The sequence below is a fragment of the Solea solea genome, chromosome 15 (assembly GCF_958295425.1).
Source record: "Solea solea chromosome 15, fSolSol10.1, whole genome shotgun sequence".
In the NCBI taxonomy this organism is placed as follows: Eukaryota; Metazoa; Chordata; class Actinopteri; order Pleuronectiformes; family Soleidae; genus Solea; species Solea solea.
Window position 1 is genome coordinate 22,911,003 of NC_081148.1, and position 22,761 is coordinate 22,933,763.

At 41.0% G+C, this 22,761-nt stretch overlaps 1 protein-coding gene across 2 annotated transcripts in view; it reads right to left on the reverse strand.

The window, feature by feature from the left end:
• Nucleotides 1-22,761, reverse strand: part of LOC131473698 (SH3 and PX domain-containing protein 2A-like) — a 63,550-nt gene that overhangs the window by 33,056 nt on the left and 7,733 nt on the right. For both annotated transcript variants that reach the window (XM_058651163.1, XM_058651162.1), the window contains exons 3-6: nt 15,103-15,178; nt 13,375-13,451; nt 11,218-11,309; nt 3,390-3,421 (exon numbers count right to left, since the gene is read on the reverse strand). In XM_058651163.1, the coding sequence (XP_058507146.1) occupies nt 3,390-3,421; nt 11,218-11,309; nt 13,375-13,451; nt 15,103-15,178 (277 nt within the window). The remainder of the gene's footprint in view (nt 1-3,389; nt 3,422-11,217; nt 11,310-13,374; nt 13,452-15,102; nt 15,179-22,761) is intronic.

Consider the following 22,761-nt stretch of genomic DNA (forward strand, 5'->3'; position numbering starts at 1 on the left):
AACCTAAAAGCGGTGATCACGTGTCAGTGATCTCTCTCTGAATTATTCTGTTTGCCAGGTAAGAGATCCTACTCAACCCTCTAATCACATGTAGTTTTGTGGGGAAGGACTACATTCTCCTGTTTAGAGCAGGGGCTCAGTAAACTCGTATGTGTGACTTGCACCATGTAATTATGGTCACCATAAGCTGCAGCTACAGCACAAATTCACCGCACACTCACTGCACTTTATCTGCTGTAAAAGAGAGAAATCAATCTTCCTACTGTTGACCACTAATGTCCGGCGTAGCAACAATGTGAAGGATGGGAAATCAAGTATGGAGAGCCTGTGCAGTATGCGCTCCGTGCCGACTGAATAGTAAATTATCGTGAGCACCAGTCATTTAGTGTGCTTTTATTGTTTTCACTGGTAGACTCGATTCCATTGAATGAATGACTGTGAGCATAAATCTTGGAAAGCACAATGCTGATAACATATTTAATATCAAACCAAACCTTTCAGAGCAGGAATTACCGCCCTTTAGTTGTCCGTCTCGGCCGACCAATACAGCTTCAGTTTACACAATATTTTTCCCAGACTCATAAAACATGCACTTGTTGACTTTAAAGGGAATCAATAACCCTGACCACCAAATTTGAATGGTGAGTTCAAGTGAACATTTGTACCAAATTTGAAGGAATTCTCTCAAGATGTTTCTGAAGAAGTAGGTCCTGATATTTGACCCCCAACTTCTAGCTCTTTCATTTCTGCCAAATTTGAAAGGATTTTCAAAACAGTCGTGGGACCAACATCATCCGATTAATTCCTCCTTGATTCCAAGAAAAATTTGAAGGAATTCTCTCAAGATGTTTCTGAGGAAGTAGGTCCTGATATTTGACCCCCAACTTCTAGCTCTTTCATTTCTGCCAAATTTGAAAGGATTTTCAAAACAGTCGTGGGACCAACATCATCCGATTAATTCATCCTTGATTCCAAGAAAAAGTTTGAACCAAATTTGATGCACTTTCCCTCAAGGTGTTTCAGGGGTTGAAGGTCTTGATCTTTGACAATTCATTTGAGTCCAAGAGAATGTTTGTGCCAAAGGATTTTCAAAAGGAGACCAACATCATCATCCTTGAGTCCATTGAAATGTTGGAAGCAAATGTGATGCAATTTCACCCTCAAGATATTTCTGAGGTTGATGGTCCTGATCTTTCACTTCTGGCCACCAAACTCAAATCAGTTCATCTCTGAGTCTAAAAGAACAGTTTGTCTCAAGACTTTCAAGAGGTTTAGGGTACTGATCTTTCACCTTTGACAGACACATTTGAATCAGTTCATTTGTGAAGAACACTTGTTCTTTGAATAACATGGCAAAACATTTGATTCAGTCCAAGTGCATGTTTAGAACAAATGTGTTCCTATTTCTCTTATATATATATATTTATGAGGTCAGAGGTCCTGGACTTTGACCAAACCACCAAATTCTAGTCAGTTTATCCACGAGTCTGTTTGAATGTTTGTACCAAATTTGAAAGGTTTGCCTGGAGATTGTGTTCATAAGGTAAAACAAAAATGTGTTTTGTGATGTCACAGTCACTAAGCAGTTTAATTGGGAGTCCAAGTAAATGTTTGTATCAAATTTGCTCACTGGAATTGGACATCCAGAGATAGTGAGAGAGAGATAGAGGGATGGATGGACAGATGGACAGGCAACCGGAAAACAAACTGCACTCCACCTGCTGTCGCTGACGTGGAGGCATTAAACAAGCAGCTGCAACTGTGCGAGCAAAAAAATATACAACTATATGACAAACTTTCCAGGCAGCCAATATGAAAACTATTGAGACCAATGTAATATCTTGCACTGCCTTGAATGTAGGCTACACACACACACAGCTGAAATAAGACAGTTTTTTTCCATTTCAACAGATAACTGGAATTCCCTGTTACATAAAGCCTCAATACCATGGAACACATAATGAAGTTAGGCTGGAGTCTTACTTCATTTGGGGCCATTTTTGTGCCACAGCGTTTGCTCACAGTGGACGGCACAGAGAAAATGAACTTTCAGGTCACCAACAGGAGACTTTCATCGCATTTTAGCTCCAGAATGTCATAACGTCATCTCAGTAGACTGCAGGAACGATGGCCACAAGCCAGCTCTGCATCTGATTGCAGGACTAACGTGCACTTTAGTTATGGGTATTCTAAGACTGCCTGCATGCACATGCATACACAGACTAGCACAGCTGTTCACTAAACCCTTCACATACTCTTCCTGCTGCCACCTACGCATGTATCACTTTAATCAGCTGAGTCACTGAGTGTTTCAGTCCATCTAGCACTAACACAAGCACATGGGTTTGCACATTCTTCTTAGGACAATGCGCTGACTTCTTCATAGGCATTATCCCTAACCCTAACCTTATCCTGACCACAATTCAAATCTTAGCCCTAAACTTAACTTAGTTCCTCAGAAATGAGGTTCTGCCTCATAAGAACCAGGTTTTGGTCTCCATCGAGACTGACAAGGTCCTGACAAGGTCAGCGTTTATGCAAGAAAAGGCCCTCAAGACGTAAGAAACGCAAGTGTATACACACACAAACAAATGTGCATCCAACAGCCACCTTTCAGTGAAAATACAGAAAATACAGAGACACAAAAAGGTGGCCTGTTGATTATTAATCAATTATTTCCTGTGAATTTTTCAGCTGTATGAAAAAGAAAACATTTTATTGGCTGAACAACTAATGGATTGATCAAGAAGACATTAGGTTGATCATTAATGAAACTAATTGTGAGTAGCAGCCCTAAATAATAGTGCTGTGTATTTCATCAGGTCCTGAGCAACACAATGGACAGTCTGGAGTCAATTATGTGAGTGGTTATCAACAAAATCAAACACAGACTGTAGAGAAGAGTTTTCAATTAGTAGTTTGAAGTCGCTCAGGATGTTTACTTGATGAAAAGATATGTGTTTTAATCCAGTTATGGTCAAAGACTTACAAATATTTCCATGATTTATGAATTTCACAGTGTTGATAACAATTTTTGGTTACTTATTCAGTCAATAAAATGTTCAAATAACAAATTAAATTGAAAGTGAAGGACTTTTTAAATTGGTTTTCAAAATATTTAATTTTCTATTCTGCCAGAATGTGTCGCTATCATTACCCACTATGTTTTGCAACCACAGGCAGAGTTTCAGGTGTGTTAAGCTGATAGAAGATGTAGCCCAACACACACGCAAACAAACACACACACACACCTCAAAGTTTTCTAATATTCAGTAGAAGACATGGTTATCAGTATGACACAATAATTCAGACAAAGCACAGAACAACTGTCACATATTTATAATAAAATATAAAATATAATATTTAATATAAAAGTCCAGTTCCCTTACCTGATTTACGCTTCCCAGAACTTCCACAGTCTCTGAAAAGAAAGCAACACCAAAGAAGCATGGTTAGTTTGAGTCGGGTCAGAGCATTAATAAAATCCGGTCAGGCTAGAGAGTGAATCTCCGGCGGGGAATATCCAGGCGCAGTTGGCACGCGCACGAGTGCCAGCCAAACCCTTGTTGAGAATGCACTCAGAACTTGACCCACTGACAGAAGGAGGGTGGGATGCATGCTCGGCGAGTGTGTGTGTGGCCAACAACAGTGAGTCAAGGACAGTCGCAGCAAATCATCGGATCTTTCAGCAAATACACTAACAGCATAACAGTGATGCAGCTGTTTCTGTCTTCACAGATCAGTGTTTGTTTACTTGACAACAGGATCATATCCTCTTGGTAAATCCCATTCATGTTTAGATAGAACTGAGACAATGAACCTGCTCATCGGGGTCCCAGTGTGTGTGCAGTCCATTTAAATTAAGACTCTTCCCTCATTCAGTTCTTGCTACACCAGTACTGCCTCACACTGGCGTCTAGCTCAGGTTTAAAATATTATTCAGTGTGACGTTGGCGCTCAGTCTTGTACAGAAGCGATACATTTACAAATACGACAGCAGTTTGGATTATAACTGAAAACACAAAGAAAAGCCCACAAAAAAGTTCAGAGGTCACTTCTACAATACAATAAATGGTCATTCAGCAGCATAATGGGATCAATGTGTCTTGCCCCTGCGCTCAGTCAGGTCTGGTATGATGCTTTTCCAGTACAGAACAGCACGGCTCGGCTCAACTCAAATCGACTCAACTTGTTTTTTTTTGCTTTTCCATTAGGGATAGTACCTGGTGTTGGCTTCCACTCAATAAACACGATGTTTATACATGTTCGATAATAACTTTGTTCGGAGCACCGGTTGACAGCACAGTTTCCCTCTAGGGGGTGCCATAACGCAGTTGAGGAGTAATACCATATATGAAATGGTCAGAACACAATGTTAACACCTGGTACCTGGTGTTTTTATTGGTACCTCCTCTGGCAAGGTACCAATATAGGACACTAAAATGTGAAGTCGACAGACTGCCAGCCACTGATTGGTCAGAGAGTGTCGTTACTGGAAGAGTCATGAGCACGACGTCTGATACAAGCCGAACAATGCCGAACTGTAGATCAGTTAAAAAGACTCAAAAATCCTGAAAACATGCATTGATCTCCTACATTTAGCAAAGGAAATGTCTAAAATCTCAATATTGAACAGAGGAGTCTGGTGTTTTTTGGTGTGTCTGTGCTCCAGAATTACTGAACGATTTCTTTTTTTAATTAATAATTAACTGAGTCTAATGATTCAGTCACACTGAAAACAACTAGTTTATGTCGCGTGTAAAAAGACGTCACGGCAGTTTCGTGCCCACGTTGAGGAGGCACAATGAAATATTGGAAAACAATGTGAATGATACCAAACCCAGCAGAGCTGAGTAGTGCTAGAAGACCAAACAGAATAAAATCACCAAAGATTATGCCCCACAGCTTTGAATACATGTTAATTCCATAATTGTTCTAACACACATTTGATAGGAAGCCCTGGCTTGTGCTTGTGTAGTTAACAGAGCTGCAGAGAGAGAGACAGAGAGAGAACACTGAGGATAGACTGAGGTTTGATGCAGATGGGAACAGACACCCGACCGACAGGATCTGAGAAATGGTCAGTTATGGGCATGAGTACACGTTTGGATAAACCTTGTCCAGCTTATGTAAGGCTACAGCTCGTTCATCAGCTCTCTGTGTTTACAGTGGGACTCCTCGACATACAGGTTACTTTGTTGATAAGATCATTAATCCTGCGTCTGCAGCAAGTGCCCGCACTGCAAAGACACCAAAAAATTAAAACTGTAAGGAAACAAACACAAATCAACATAAGCTGAGGGTTTTTGTAGATGGAGAGATTGTCACGTAAAAAATAAGTATGACTGTCTGTGCTCATCTGATCGTGATCCCAAAAACATTAGTGCTTTGTGGCTGAAACTCAACTATTTGACAAGTTCAGTCTCTGGACTTGGGCTCCAAAGAAGCCGCATCTCTTTTGTTGAAAAGAATAACAAATATAACAAATAAAATCTGTGTATGGTAAATTTATATGTGTTGACCTCAATAAAAAAAAAGGATTCCTGATGCTCAAACAAACACTAGTTGTTGCTTAATGAAATTTTTTTTACCAATAACTGTTTCCTTCTGTTGCTCCAAATAACGTCATTTTTGGCACAAAGTCTTCCTCCTTCTAGATGCACGAACAAATATGAGACAGATCAGTAATGAACATGTCAAATTGATCACATCGCAGCTTACAGCCCAGTTCAGCTTCATTAAAAAGAACACGACACAGAAAGTTACATTTGGAATAAGGCTGCAAATGTTAACCTTGAGTACACTGTTAAACTGGATTGCGACACAGTGGAAGCTGTGTTTGTGTTGGATCTTTTGCGCAACGTTCATACCGTGGGGGGAAAAACAAAACATCACAAAACCTCTCTATGACTTTCATAAATGTCGAGATGATATGATGGCAAGAAAATAAGTTGAGACATTTATGCTGAGTCAGCTTTAATATGCATTGTCAAGGATGGTGAACATCAGTTAAGACAATTTTAAATGCAACAGAAATGGTTTAAGAAGTATTTTTTGTCAGAATTCAAAAGTCAACATATCAATTTGGTGCTATAGTGTCATCTTTCCTCGTGCAATACAAGAATTGATACACCAGGGCAAATATTGGTATTTTAATTAACACATTAAGACACTCTGTTCAATTGGGGGTTAAAAATAAAAATAAAAATACACAACACATTGTGGGAAAATATTTGGTTTTAGATTCCGATCTCGGTCAAAGAGTATGCTGCATGTTTATTGGCTCACTGACGCTGATGAGAATGACTCCTCAGGCACCACAATTTGATATTGAATGACAACACATTTTCAATACTAGGTGATACAGAGGAAGTTCGATATCCAGCCCGAAGTTCGGTCAATACAGCTTCAAGTATTGAAGTTCAATAATCAGCCTGAGAGCAGCGATGAAACTGAGGTTTGCACAAAACAAGGCTGGAAGGTCTGACAAAATGATGGGGGGATAAAGTCGACGCTTGACCTTCTCTCTCTCTCTATCTCTCGCTGACCCATAGCACAGAGCTGGAATTATATTATCTACCCAGGAGGAGGCTGAGCACACAATTCTGGCTCTGTGCACTTTTAGTTTAATCAGCAGTAAATTCCAGCTGAAGAGGGGATGGTAGGGGAAGCAAAAAGACGAGAATATAAAAACACGCTCACTTAAAGCTGCAGTAGGCGTGAATGCTAGAGAAATAGTTGAATGTTTAAAGGTCCAAATGTAAGAATTAGTGACATCTAATGGTGAGACTGCAGAGTGCAAAAAAACAATTTATGTGGACTAAGACATTTTTCTTCAATTGCTAGTACTGCCATTCCAAAACGTCATGGCAGTACTAGTTGCTACACTAGGTCCGATAAAAGAAAAATAGGCCATCATTTAACAGTATTTCTTTAAATCCACTGCACTTATTTTACAACTTTCAATTTAAAACTTGATTAAAAAACACATTTATTTCTTTATATTTAACAACTTGTCATGGAACAACTCTTTCCACTTCAAAACACAAAAAAACTCATGTCCCTTTAGGCTTCTGTCCAAGCGTGATGGCACAAAATGGCGGCTTCCATAAAGCAAGGCCCTTGTCTTTAAGCTCCGGTGCAGAAATTCCCGTCGACCCCTATGAGTAAGTGTGAGTAACTACCAAAACAATGCCAGTGTCTCTACATGATGTCAAAGTCCAAAATATACACTTACAGTATCTTCAATTTCTGCCACTAAACCCTCCTAAATATTACACACTGGACCTTTAACTGCGTTAACTATCAGGCTCTCTTTTAAACTCCATTTAGTTGCATTTTTACAGCGTAGAAAATTAGCATTTTACAGCAGCTTTTCTTTAAATCTGTGTAGTGTCTCACGCAACATGTTACGAAACAGAGAAGGCAACTAATGTGGAACTCCTGCAAAGTGCAAATGCTGTTGCATTAACATTTTATGAAGCACACACAGTCTTATTTGAAACTATCAATAGATCATGTGACTCTTTAATTCTGACATTAATCGCCATTAAAGACAAAAAATAATCAACGACTCCAAAAGCAGGTGTTATTCTCTCTCTGATGATTAAATTGACATATTAAACCTTTTTAAATGTTTAAAATGTGTATTTGATTTTAGAATGAAAAGTCTTAGAAGGTTAGTCACATAAGTTAAGGGGAGAGGGAGTACACCTCATACTGTTCTGCTTACATGACGTTCACACCCACATACATGTGTGTACAAACCGCGCTAAGCACATCATTTAAGGTCCAAAGCCCGTGAGAGTGAGTCCGTCCAGCGCTTGAGTTGAAAATAACCATCTGTCAACACGTAACTGCAGCTCGCTCTTTGTAGGTGGGCCAACACACGAGGAATGTGTAAGAAATTAAGTTTTCCTCAGCGGAGCCAAAAGGAGTGAAGTGTCCGGGCGGCTGCATGTAAACATTACACAGACTCTGAGGCCTGACCTCACGTCGACCTCTGCAGGAGTGACCTCCAGCTCAAGGGTCAACAAGTCGACATCACCGAGCAGGAAGTGATTCTTTTTATTCTGGTTTGAACACAGGACACTTTAGTCTTTAGACTGTTCTTTAGTTAAGTAATCAGCATGCCGCCTCACAAAACTCACAAAAAAAGAGATCATTCTCTATATATAAATATGAATCTAATAAAGCCATCAAGATATTAAAAATAGAGCAAATAACCATCTGCGAGCACTTTGTGTGTGTGTGTGTGTGTCAATAAATCAAACAATCATCCTTTCTGTGCAACAGAACACACACATATTTATATAATTAACAATTTTTTTTATGATGACCCATCCCTCCTCCCAACCTTTTCTCTTTTTTTTTATATGTGCAGTGACATCTTTAGGCCATTAGATGGCAGTAAGAGACGAGGGCTTAACTGGCCACTGGCAGAAACTCCAAGTTGCTGTGATTGTGAGTTATTGTTCCTCTGGGAGTAAATGAGGACATGTTGGACACAAGTTGAACAGCCTGAATTCATGAAAAAGAACAAAATCTGAGTCAAATTATTATCTCCTGAGCTGGCCGATTGATACATTTTATTTGATCAATGAAAATCCATTATAAATAGTGATAATAAAGATAATGAAAAAGTCATACGACTATTCCTCTGCTCTTTCATTTTATATTGCAATGTTTAATTTATTTACCTATTTTTACATATGTAACTCTTTATTATTTTTATGGCGTAAGATGATGTCGAATGCTTGGCACTGTATCTGTTCACTATTGACAATAAAGGCGTTCTATTCTACTAAAAGGTTCATAAACACGGCATTGTTTCAAGAAACGTCTTCTTACACTATCAACGCCACCAGTATATACTGTATATATATATATATATATATATGTAGATATATATGCCAGGCCTGCATGTGGCGCTGTAACACTGCCACAGATATACACCAAAAATGTGCATGAAGCAAACACCCAGGGGAGCTATGACATCACCGTTTTCCCAAAGTTGATTAATTGGTTGTATACACAAAAATACAAAGGTTGCGTTTAGAGTTTAAAGTTTCTTACCAAACTTTTGTGATTTTTACTAAACTTGTTCTTGTGTGAACGAGATAGTTATACCAAGACAGCAGCATCTGGAGAAAAACATTGCTTTTTTTTATTAATGTATTCATTATTCTTCTGAATTACATAGTTTTTGCTTGTGAGGGGGTCACACAAGGTTGTTTGCACCATTATTAATTCCTCCTGTTCTTATCTGGCAACTCTTTCCCGGTCCTATCTGTTTTTTGTCTGTGTATTTGTAACGTATAGGTACTGTACATATGGTCTTGGGGACAAATTAAGTCCGACAGGATGTGTTGTTCATCAATTTCCCTTATTATTTTTCTCAAAACGTGATGAAATAGTTGAGCTGTGAACACTCATCTTCCACGTCTAATTCTGAACGCTCACCACAGCTCACACATGGCATCGCGGGAGCGTCGTCTCTCTTTGTGCGCGCACGTACGAGCATGTGACACAGAACAACACCATAAAAGTCACTTCTGACACGACGCAGGTTGGCCAGCACTTGGGTGGCATGACTCTTAGACCTCAACATCTCAATTTAATCTGAGCACGACTGTCTGCAAGCCTGGAGGAGGAGGAGGAGGATCTCACTTTGAAGTGGGATTAGCGTGTGAGGGTTTTTGGGAGGTTAGAGGTTAGCGGTGGTGGTGACAGAGAGACGTCTCAACGACATGTTTTTTTTGTCTTCTTATGTGTCGGTGAACGTGCGAACAACATCTCGGTGGGTTTAAATTGAAGTTTTACTGTGAAAAATACCATTGGAGACACATGTAAAACAAACATGTACCAAAGAAAGAGGACAGAATTTACACAGAGTGTAATGGAGCAGCCACTCTGTAATTACTCCCACTCTGACTTTGAACTGAGGATGACAAATGACCAGACTGAGAGGCTCATCTGCTGTCATGACTACGCACATCCCACACGCATTTGTTCTGGGGTCAGGTGTCACCTCCTCCCAGAAATCCCCATTAATAAAATAAAGTCCTCCAACATTGGCATCAATCAATCATCTCTTGGACACAGCAAAGCCTCTGGATCACGATGGGTCAGCCTGGATGAAAGGGATCTGCCTCACATGTGGCGCTTTTCCATTATACACTTCTAGCACTACTCAGCTTGATTTTTTTATTTTTTGCTTTTCCATTAGTGATAGTACCTGTTATCTGGTGCTTTTTTTACTACCTGCTCTCAAGCGAGCTGAGCCGATACTAAAATGTGACGTCAACAGACTGATTGGTCAGAGAGTGTCGTCACCGGAAGAGTCATGAGCGAGACGTCCGACACAAGAATCAAAGTGAACAATGCCCAACTGTAGATCAATTTAAAAAGTCTTACAAATCCTGAAAACAAGCGTTAATCCAACATTTAGCAAAGGAAAACTGGCGATCGTGAGCCGAAGCACAACCCATTCAGTGAGTCGAGTTGAGTAGAGTCGAGTTGAGTAGAGCTAGAACAGTATAATGGAAATGTGATAACAGTCACAATTTTGTATTGTTCTTTATCCTAGATCTGGACCAACAACATTTTTTTTTTTGGAGACCAGTCCATAAGTCGTCATGTGTTTTTTTGAAAACACGCTAACTGTGGGCTACGCCTCTGAAATCACACATTTCGGGAAAACTCTTGCCAAGATCAAGATTTTCACAATCTGTCTGACATCTGTGTGTGATGTTATCACGCACGTTCGCGGCAAATTATCTAATGGTGTCAGATGTAGCTAAACAAGGGTTTACAGTCCTGGTTAATAATAAGAATAATTTGTACTTTATAAATCCCATTGGAAGATTCGTCCTCTGCATTTTAACCTTTTGAACCTTCCCAGATCTTCTGAGCAGCCACTTAGCAACCATGGGGTTGGGTACCTTGCTCACGGGCACTCCAGCTCAACCCAACCTGTCAGGATTCGAAATGATGCTCCTTCAGTTACAAGCCAAAATCCCTTTCCACTTGGCCACGGGGTGCCCGAACAGCATTTATCAGTGTGTTTTCATGTGGATAATGTTTTTGAGAGATTATCGAGGAGAAAATATCCACCTGCGTGTGGTTTACAACCCTCCAGACGGCAATGTTTAGTACCTCACAGGTCATATAACAGCAACTGTGTGATCTAAGCAGTACACAATGACAGTTACTCACTCAGTGGGAGGGTTAAGATCCTCGGAATTGGTCTCAAAGAACTTCAGGACCTCATCGCTTTGGGAAATGTTGGAGGGAAGCTTCATCAGAGCCTGTGGGAGAAGAAGGAGGGGGAGAATGAGTCGCTGGGTTGCAACAAAAACATGTGATTAAAAGGTCGCATTTGTTTTGGTTTGAGTGGCAGTGGGGATTCAGTTGATAGGACTTTATCAGTGCGGTCAGTAATGTGAGAGGAGCAGGCGGAGATGTGGAGGGTGTGGAGGGGAAGGAAGACAGCTCCCAGCTAAAACAAAGGAAAACACACTGAGGTGATCAGGTATGACAACCATGTGTCTGTCTATGCTGCACAGAAACCCAAATATATCTTTATTAAAACAGTATTTTAAAAAAGGGAATCCAGTTTTGTTGCTTTAAAGTTTTTTTCCTTTCCCTTCACAGCTCAGTTCCTCTAAATGAAACCTGCTGTCACACTTGGCAAACGCACCTGCCCCACATTCCCGGCTCTGACCCACTGAGAATAAGAGGGTCAGGGAGCGGCCTGCACACACCACTACACCCTCAGTCTGCTGATTCATTCTTATTCTTTTGGATTCTGTCTTACCGCCGCTCTGTGCGCCCATTTCCCTCGTTTCCTTTATAGGCCGCCTATTCACATGGGTGACAGGAAACGAGCAGCACAGATAGAGCAGTTACTTTCCTGTCAAGGCTGGTGGAGGAGATAAACTTCCAGAGGCTGGACTTGAAAGTACTGCAGCTAATTTTCTGGGAGCAAAGCTGTGAGATGCAAATATTTAATGTGAAGAGGAGACTGATATCCACACAGAAAATGATCATATAGGGAAAGTTCTATTTCCATCTTGGTCATTGTTTCAAGAAATGTCTTCTTACACACAAAACCCCCAAATTGACTCTAAACACAAGCCTGGAATACACAAAGATGTGCATAAGGGTGGGACTATGACATCATTGTTTTCCCAAAGTTGAGTATTGGTTGTATACACAAAATCACAAGGGTGACAATTTGAGTCGTTTTCACTCTGTGACCCATTTTCCAAAAATAGCATTTCAGAGCTCCACAAACACCCGTTCTGTGTTGATAAAAAGTATAATGCAAAAAAAAAACGTTTGCGGATTCTCCTAAACTTGTTCACATGTGTACGAGCCCTGAAAGTCTGAGACTTTAATTTACGGACATTGTGGCACCGTTTCCACCAGGTGGTTAAGTCCAGGATTTTTATATTGTCAAAAGTAATACAAAGTACCCAACATAAATAACCATACTGTCATACTTTTTTTGTTGGGAAATCGGCCACCTAAAGGGTGTAGCTACATACAACGCAGTGAATGTGTGACTTCTGCAGTTCCAAACCCAAAACACGCCATTTGCCAGTTTTAAATAAACTGTACATTACAACAAAGGGAAAATTCAAAGATGTTTGAGTTTCCATACTCAAACATCAAACATCAAATTATGCAGGACCTGCATAATTTGTCAATGCCCACTTAGTACCCTTTCCAGGGTACTAGTACCGATGAGAAGCCCAAACACACAGTTGGGAACAAACCTCCTTGGGAACCCATAATCCTTATGGGGCCCATGGACATGCTGGCCGGGAGGCTACACTGTTTTACGCTGATGATGTTGCTCTATTTACATAGCGGATTGTCACGAGGCGCTATCTCTGCTAGTGTTTTTGTCTTGCTTAGTTCAGTTCTTGTGTTAGTTTAGTTTTAAGGTCACAGTAAGTTCATGTCACTTTTGGTGTGGGTTTGATTTTCACTTCCCCTTTTATTTTGGTAAACGTTCATGTGTCTTGTCTTGTTTATTCTCCTTCTGTGAAACAGCGATTTTGATTTTAGTCAAGTCTAGTCTAGTCTAGTTTAGTTTCTCCTTCTGTGAAGAAGTGATTTTGATTTTGCCTATTTACTCAAGAGGAAAATAAAGACTCTTGAAGCATTCATCGTGCCTCCTGTTTCGTGCATTTGGGTCCAAGAAGTGTATTCCCCGTTCCTAACACGGATGCTGCTATAGCCATCTGGCCTACAAAACCTGCAGTGGACACCCAAGCCAGATAAGGGCTTATCGGTCCAAACCGAGCTGAACCACACCGGTTTCACTTGGTCGAAACTGAGCTTAAAAGGGATGCGCAGTCTTACTTTGCAGTAATTATCCAGGTGCTTGAGTCTTTTGACGGCGACGTCTCTGATGTGACTTCGGCGAAACAGGACTTTACCTGTGGGAGAAGAGAGAGCAGTCACTTGTAAATAAATACTCAACATAAGAAACATTCAAAATTATTCAGACATCACCGACGTGTGGATGAAAACTTATTTAACAGGATATCATATCGGAACATCGAAGTGCCACTAATGCAATAAAGACAAAGGTACTTTTCCTTTGTTGCATAAAAAAGGAGATATATACGCTATTGCGTTTTTACATGAGGTACAAGAGAGCAGTTCCTCTGTACTGTAAATCCACTCATGATTTCTCTGTGGAAACTGTCTCAGTGGCCCAGAGGAAAACACAGTAAAAAAAATGAGTCACGGGGAGTGAATACATTATTTTTCTATCACCGCTGCACTTTTAACATCATGATGACTCGTTTAGGGCAAAGAAAATTCTATATATCAGTTTTAAGATTATGTATTGACATCATGATTATTACACTAAATGGTAAAAGAGAGGTTTTATTCATCACGGTTATTTACAGCTGTACATTCAACACTTTTATTTTACACAACCCTGTGTTTTACTCCCACATCTTTTATCCTGGTTACTTCATTTTCTCAAAAGGTCATGGTGTTGGTCTCAGTGTTTCAGTGGTCGAGTGAGTCGTCTTTCGACTATAGGGTGTGTGTTTGATTCCCGGCTCTAGTCCAGTCTATTCTAGTCTAGTCTACATGCTGATGTGTCCTTGGGCAAGACTCTTAACCCCATGTTGCTCCTGACAGCAATGGGTGTGTGTGATAGAAAATGCCTCACACATACAGTAGATGCACTGTATGAATGTGTCATCAAGACACACTCGTATTTAGTGCAGCTTCTTGGAGCACATAGTGTTTACACTACTGAGATTATATCTGAAATAAACAGATCATTAATCTCCATAACGTACGGTATTTATGAGTGTGGGGTTCAGTACACTTAACTTCAGATTCTAAAAACAAAATGATAAGGGGCTTTAAATCCATAAATCAATCTATAAATCCTCACTTTTTGAGCTCCGGGCAAACTCGCTGCTTAAATCAGCATCTTAATGTGTGAAACCCACTGACAGCAAAATTGCACAGACGTCCAAACTGGCACTGGTCAGACTTGAGCAGTGCCGTCTGTCTAACAATGGCTCTCTTCTGCTCACAACAGAAGCAGACAGAATCCCTCTCTGCCGGCCTCCTACTGACATGGCAGACCACAAATTGATTTGGCCTGGGTGAAGCACGGCAGTGAATAAAACAACACAATGTGGTAGGCCACGCTATGGACCACGTAGGAGCAGTAACAAACACTTTGGTTGTGCGTGAAAATGTCTGAAGGCTCTTGTTTTTTTGCTGTCTCGGAAAATTGATGTGGCATTGTGTTGACCGGGGTGCCACATGGCAGAGCATTGTTGCCTCACAGCAAGAGGGTCACCTGTTAGAATCCCGGTTCGACCGAAGCTGGAGAAGCTCTCTAGCTTCCTCTCACGGTCCTAAAACATGAATTACTAACTAAATTGAGAGTGAGGGTGAATGGTTGTTTGTCTGTCTGTGTTTGACCTGTGACCTCTTCCAGGGTGTACCACGCATTTCACCGTATGTCAGCTGGGATTGGCTCCAGGCCCCCCAGCGACCCTCATGTGGAGGATAAAGCGGTAGATAATGAGTCGAGTGAGTGTTTATCACCTGGCAAAAAAGGGATAATCCTCTTTTTGGGGTCCTTCTGTCCTCCTTCAATGGGGAACTTATCAAGGATTCGCATCTGCAAAAGAGAGACACAGAGGAAGAGAAGTGAGACAAAAGCAGGGATTGTTCATCAGTGTGATGCGTGCCGCCACCAACGGCAAACAGTCATTATCTCCTAACTGCTTCCTTTGAGCTGCTTTAAGTTGATCAGCGCAGAGTTGAAAGTGGACGAATCTGAGATGAGAATAGAAACAAGCAGGAGGTTGCAAACTCTCCAGGAACAGTTGACCTCCTTGTTACAGTGCATGGGTGTAATTACATCTGGTCTGAAAAGCTACTGTGTCGTGAAGAAAAAAAAAAAAAAGGCTTCAAACAGTCTCACTTTGATCTCTGAGGCAGCAGACAAGGTTGCGTCACCTGCACTTAAGTACTGAAAAAAATAAGAAAATAAAAAAAGCAAAGTTCCACTTAAGGAGCTTAAAAAGGAGGTAGATGTTAACACATGATACATGTTTCCATTTAGAGGATTTTCTGAGATAATGCGTAAAAGAAATGGGACGTGCTCTGCTGAGTCTTTTATGGAGGACAACAGAACGTCTTACAAGTGTAGCAGTAAATGTTGAAGCATGTGTCAGCTCGTATATATATAAATGCGTGTGTGGATACGTCCTGTCTGTAAAGGAAACATATGATGTACGGACATGCTCCAGTGAGAGCTGGAGGAGGGAAAAAAAAGAAAACAATGTGCAATGCAAATGTGTTAAGTATGCGTCTGTATTGAATCATGGACAAGAGTTTCTAGTTTCCCATTGGCATAAATCACAGCGGTGTCATAATTGCACGTACACACAGAGCATCCTACAGTAACGGCACCATGGAAATCCAGATGCAGCCCTGCCTTGTTCCAGATGTTCTCTGCTGCTGATAAACAGCAAAGACGCTGAACGTCAACTTAAAGTGTACTCGACTGCAAGGAGGAGGAGGAGGAGGAGGAGGAGGAGGAAGAGGAAGAGGAGGAGACAATGACCTGTTCTCGGTCTAGACTGAGCCAAAAAGAACCAGGTGGACAAACAGCATCGGAGCTTGGAGGACAAAGTTGGATCCACTCTGTCTGGGCAAGTAGGAGTTGTTTGTAGAAACTCTCCAGTAAGAGCTGGTTGGGTTTCTCTTCTTGTGGTTCTTTCTTTCTTTTTATGCACTCCATTGCTGTCTTTGCTAAACCTCTAAACTTGCTGCAGGCATTCCCCCTCCTCCATAATACAGACGACTTATATTCCGGGGAACAGCTGTTATTGTAGTGTTTTTTAAAGGGGCAAAACAAAAGGGCTGAGTCGAAAGAACAGTTCTGGTTAACCACACCTGCACACAAACGTCGCGGTAAGGCAGTCTGATGGTGTTAAAACTGAGACAGAAGGACAACAAAGCAAAAATTACAGTAATCCCCCCCAAAAATCTTGGTTTCTGTTTGTCTGACACATTGAGCTGCACACTAATCATGTTATCATCCTCCCAGCTGGATGAGGATACTCCCTCAGAGATGGGGAGTGTTCACTCCACACCTTCAGGAAACGCCTCAGCCATTGGAGAAGCTTCTCATCCAGGAGTGTTGGTATCCCTGAGGGAGCCCTTTGCGGCTACATCAGACAGAATTCAGAGGCTTCAGGGACTTCATTGTCTCACTTGTATGTGGCTACATCCATATGTTTACATTTAAGAAAGTTAAAGCTTCATATCAGAAGTAATCAGTAGGGTGAGAAAAATACACTGTTATTGGTCCAAAACTGCTCAAAATGACTGGATCAAGAAAAAAGTGTAAAATCCAAAAATATCACATAAATGGTCCCTTCAGCACACACAGGAAAAGTGTGCTATTGTCATGTGACCCCCAATGTACGTGTGTGAGGGACGCAGTGATCATGGGAGCCATGTGGAAGTATTTTAAGATGGAAGGAAGAAGCAAAAAGATTGATATCGGTATCAGTAGATACACAAGGAAAAAGTACTATTTTTAACTTGATCAGCCCTCTCCTGACCAGTTTAAATGCCAGGTCCTTTGAGTTTGAGTCCCCAGGTCTACAAAAATACGAACTAAGTTATATTTATTGACTTATCTGACCAACAAGGACGTAAAACCGTTAACTTCACATAATATTGTTGAAGTTGTAGCAGAATAAAAACACTCAGAAAGTGATTTCAGGTAACTATGTCCTCATTTCCAAAGGTATCCATTTATGCCCATCCAGGCTAAATTACAGCCCCCAAATCTTCAAAATACAAGAGAGCAAACCTCTACAGTTTTGGGGCTCTGAAATGCAGGGTAGAGTGAGGACAGCAGGCGTAACCGGAGCGGAATGTTTGCATTTTTAAACATGGTGGAGTAATGTTAGCTGCAAGCGCTCCAACTGGGAAAATGAACATTATCTGCATGGAAACAGGTGCTATGATGCAATCACATTTCCACGTCTCCTTCTGCACACTCTGGATTACTGGTGTTGTGAACAAGAGCTTGAGCAAGAGAGTGCATTACATACTCAATCACCAGACGTATCTCTATTTTGTATGACTTACGACAACGGGAGAAAAAACCCACACAAGCTACTGTAAACTGTAATGACAATAATCAGGAGCATTTAAGTGTAACGGCACTCCCAGGAGCGAGAAGGGACGGAAAGAGACAAAGAGATGTGCAGCAGACAAAGAAGCTGCTCACAGAGGAATCTCAAGACTGGGGGAGTTTGGAGGAATGTTGGAGTGGGAAAACAATCCGAATCCATCTCTGGGATGTGTTTTGACATCTACATGACAGTTGTTTACTGCAGGGAGATTAGGGTGCAACATCCTTCTTGGTCAAAAACTGTGTGTGATTTACTAACATTTTGTTGTGCATGTTGTTTAAAAGGCAGTGTCATCATTACCAGTAAACAAGTAGGATAAACTCACGTCTTGAGGACTCTCATTGCTGCAACACTGGAAAGTTTGTTGACGTTTTTTTTGGGCTGCTCATCCCTTATTAAATTGCCTTAAGTGATGTCACCCGAGTCAGCATTCAGCAGGAACTAATGACCATAAGAACATGAGTGTGAAGTTAAAAATAAAGTCAGATCTCTGCAGCTTGCTCCTTCACTGTAGGCCTTATCCACTCAGGAATGACTTTCTATACACAACCTTTGTCTTTTTTGTTCTTAAAGGGTTTTCCATAGACATGGCATTGTATCAAGAAATGTCTTCATACGTACATGTGCAAAAAGTAATAACTTTATCAACAATAGAATAATAGCGTACACACTAGCACACATAGGCCAAACTGTCACACTACACACTGATCTAAAGTGGAGCAAAATACTTAAAGGCAACATAGACCGGAAGCTCCAATTAACGCTGCGTTTGTGTGTGTATCTGCGTCATTACCTGCCGACTTTATGAAACCCTTAAGTTTCAGAACAAACAGTTCAGCCACTGCTGAGAAAATAGTGTTGTATTGTTTTCCTGGGCTCTGCGAAGCGGATCGGCACTTCCCTATGCTGATGATGTCATCAGAAAACCTCACCACTCCTCTCACCACCGTAGCGCCTCCTGGTGCTGGCACTAGTCCGGGCACATCCGGTTGCGTACATTCAACCGCAGAAGAAGAAGAACTACTCTCGTTGTAGCTGCTGAGATGCAGAGCATCCACCGTGCCAGAGGGGGAGCTGTGTATCTGAGAGCTGGCCTACCAATTACGTCACTTCCAGGTACCTGGCCAATCACAGGACAGTGGGAAAGCTCTCGTTGGCTGGCCAATCACAACACAGTCCACGTTCTGGGGGTGGGATTTTGGTCTGAAACAGCGCGGCTGACGAGAGCGTCAGTGAGGAGATATTTTGATCGTCTCGTTTGCAGCGACTGGGAGGCTTTTAACCATGGAAACAAGTTAATATATGTAAGTAGACCTCCATAACTAACATATATGTGCGATACCAGCATTCGATGTCACCTTTAACTACTGAACTTTTAAATCTATAGTAAGACTCATTAAAACTTGTTTTAATGCTTTAGTTAGCTATCGAAGACGCAAATAATGAGCAAGGCAATGTTTACCGCGAGGTATATAAGTAAAGTAAAGGATACCAAGGTTTTCTTTTCACCAAGCCTGGAAGATGCACAAAGTATGTATTAGCCTTTAGCCGCTACTAGCATATTATGTCTGAATCTCTAAAAGAAATCTAAAAAAAACTAGTGTGTGATGTAGTAAAGTGATTTTGAAAAGTGTGTAGAACGCTTAATTGCCACCTGACGGCAGGAAAAAAAAACAATCTTGCGCTCTGCAAATGGTAGTAACTTTATCAACAATAGTGTTAGCATAATTGTACACAAACAAGCTAGCACAAGGCAAACTGTGACGCTGCATCTGAACTGCTGAACTTACATGTTATCAGGGGAATTGGAAAACTGTTTTGGTTCGTTATGAAACTGTCAAAAACAATGATTGTCAGAAATGTCTGACATTATTAACACTCGGACGGAGACAGACGAAGCCTTTCGTCCATACTTTGCGTTCATTTTGTCAGTCATGCACCTCGTACGATGACGAACGAAACAGAGCAATACCACCAGAAATCGTGGGGGGCAGTATAGAGTCAAATTAGTCAAGAAAATGACCAAGAAGAGTCTCTACGAGAGCTTGTCGGTTTACCCCTGACTTCCAGGCGCTTCAACTCTCAAAAACTGCTTTCTTTTAAAAATAAAATAACCTTGTTCAAACCCCATTTTATATCAGATATGTAGGCCAGACAAATTATAACATGGACAGAGTAGAGCTCCAATTCCCCGATCCAAAAATAATGACAACTGGAGGAGTCTTTGATGAAGTTTCAGTCCAAAAGGAAACCAGGCCAGGCTGCACACTCCACAATCTCCCTGTGGAATGCTCTGGCCTGTGCACTCTGTCCGCCGCTGCGGTTAGAGGCTGCAGAGCGAGGAGGAGGGGAGGGGGGGAGGAGAAGGAGAGATCTCATTTGCCTTGTTCTTGACGGTAAACTGGTGTTTGAGACTCAGACCAGTTCTGCTTACGTCAGACAAATGTGGGTCAGAGACATTTCCCTTTGACACCAGAAACAGCAGATTCAGGCAAAACTCGGGCTCAGCAGTTTTCGACGTGAAAACAAAACGTCTGCTCAACTCTGCAGACACACACACATGTTTGAAAGAGCACGTCTCACCTCAGGAGTCAGCAAGAAGGACAAAGACAGGGAGGGAAAGAGATACAGAGGAGGAGCAATCTTGATAATTTATGATAATTGCCTCCCAGTGGAGTTTTTATGAGTTATGCTAAGTGCAGAGGAGATGTTTAAAACACTGGCAATGAGTGCACCTCTTGACATCTGTCTGGCAATGAGAATGGTTTCTTCGTGTTTAAAAGACAAACAGCAGAGGTGCCTTTTGTTTGATGAAGAGTTACTGTGCATATAGTGCTGTCTGATGTTGGACTCATTGTGAGCTATCTGCTTTAAAAGGTGTTTCTTCATCTTTCGTGTGACCTTACTTAACTTTTCTTTCATCAGATGAGCTCATGGTCACGTTTGTCAGGCCAAATGGTGTAAAAATGCATTTTCTCTTTTATTTTCGCCGTCAGTCCAGAGAGAACATTAAACACACGGATGTGCTCCAAAAAACATGGGGCTAAGCAGAGTTTGGAAAAAGATTGTAAGTGTAATTTGGCAAAAACACAGACTCAGGTTCAGTTTCTGCCTGAAGAGTCGGTAAATTTTAAAATGGATGACAGAGAATTGAGACTAGGTCGACAGTTATACTACATGGGTTTCCGTCTGCCTGTTTTTATGCATATTATTGATTTAAAAAATGGTACCAGTTCCAGCCATGAAGCAAAATCTTAGTTGAAAAGCCAGTTTTTGTTGAATTTACACATCATGTCGTCCAGGATAAAGTGCCTGGCCCAGGTTGCTAGCTAGCACGCAGCATCTGCTCTGAACATCTGGACAGGAACATTTGTAAAACGCATTGTTTTGTTGTTTTTGGTTCTGCTTTCCTGGTCTGTGTGATCTCCAACTACAATAACTTTGAGATTTTCAACTTTATTATAAAAGTTGTAAATACTTCCATACTGTGCTAACATTTAAGACGTTTGAAGGATTGATTTAAGACTTTTTAATCAAGTTCAAGTTCCACGGGAAATATTTGCAAAAACAACAGATGAGTGGATGATGTGAAACCACAACATCCCAGGTGATTGATACAAAACCAGGTGATCAAGTTGTACCTTCATATCCTTCTATGTTGACCCCCACTTTTGTGCCACATACTGCTTATCTCAGTAAACTGTCTCCCAATATTTGCTGAAGAACTGTGAATGAAAGTGTATTTTCTTTGACTGGATTATTTGGGAATTCAGTTAATTCCCAAATTACTAGGTTTCCCACATTTTACATTACATTACATGCTAAATGACATGTAATGTAATGTAAAATGTGGTAAACCTAGCTACGAGTGCAAACCATTATTGGAAGCATAATGGAATAAGCAGAAAAACTTATTTTCTCTCTTCTTTTCAAACGCCACTGGAAATCATCTTCGTCTCAGTCTTTCAAAACTTCAAGGCTCCAGAACTGTCCATTAACCCAACCCCCACCGTCTTTCCTGACCACAACTTCCTCTTGTTTCACTGAGAGCATTCTGGGATTGGTACTTCAATTACCCGAACAACATCCTCCTCCTTCTCCACTGATTATTTTAAGCACCTGTTTGTTTACATGACGTCTTATCTCGCATGGAAGACACTGCCTTTTGTCTTTTTGTTTTGTTCGCCTCTTCACTCCAGAACTGCTGATGCAGATGAACCATATTTCACCTATACATGACTGTATGTTCATATAAGGAGAAATAAAACACACCATCCCCACCCGTTCTGTATAGACAGCTGCCGACTGTTGTTCTTTGTGGATTAGCATGGCCAGACAAACACACCCCGGCAGCAGGGATCTATGGACCAGACCAATGTTTACAGAGACAGGAGAGAAGCTCTGTTTCTATCTCATGGACCAGGGCAGAGCTTTCCTGGCTATTACCAGGAGACCAGAAAACAAAGGGTTTCCTCTGTTCCAGTGGCACTGTAAAGTGCAGGGGTTATCAGAGAAGAGCCACAGCCAGAACAAGAGAATGCTGGATAAGGAATTAACTGATTAAGGTTTATAACTCACACTGGAGTTCAGACTAGTTCTTGAGCATCTTTCAGACTAAAATATACCTGAGATGCTTTGACCGAGGTCCCCAATCATTTTGATCCGAATTAAGGAGGGACAAAAAAGTGAGGTTAGCTACAATCTAAGGCTGCAACTATTATTCAGTTAATCAAATATGAATCGATTACTAAATTAATTGTCAACTACTTTGATAGTCGAGTGTTTTTCTGATTTTTCAGCTTCTTAAATGTGAATATTTACTGGTTTCTCTGCTACATATAACAAAGCTTTCGTAATTTTCTGGCATTTTACAACCCAAACGGTTACTCGATTAATCGAGAAGATAATCAACAAATTAATCAATTATAAAAATAAAAAAAATCCCTATGACAAACATTCATGACTATTATTTACATGTTCCCGGCAGGAAGATGTATGTGCGTCATTGCATTGCAACAGAAATGACACTGGAATTTGCACCGCT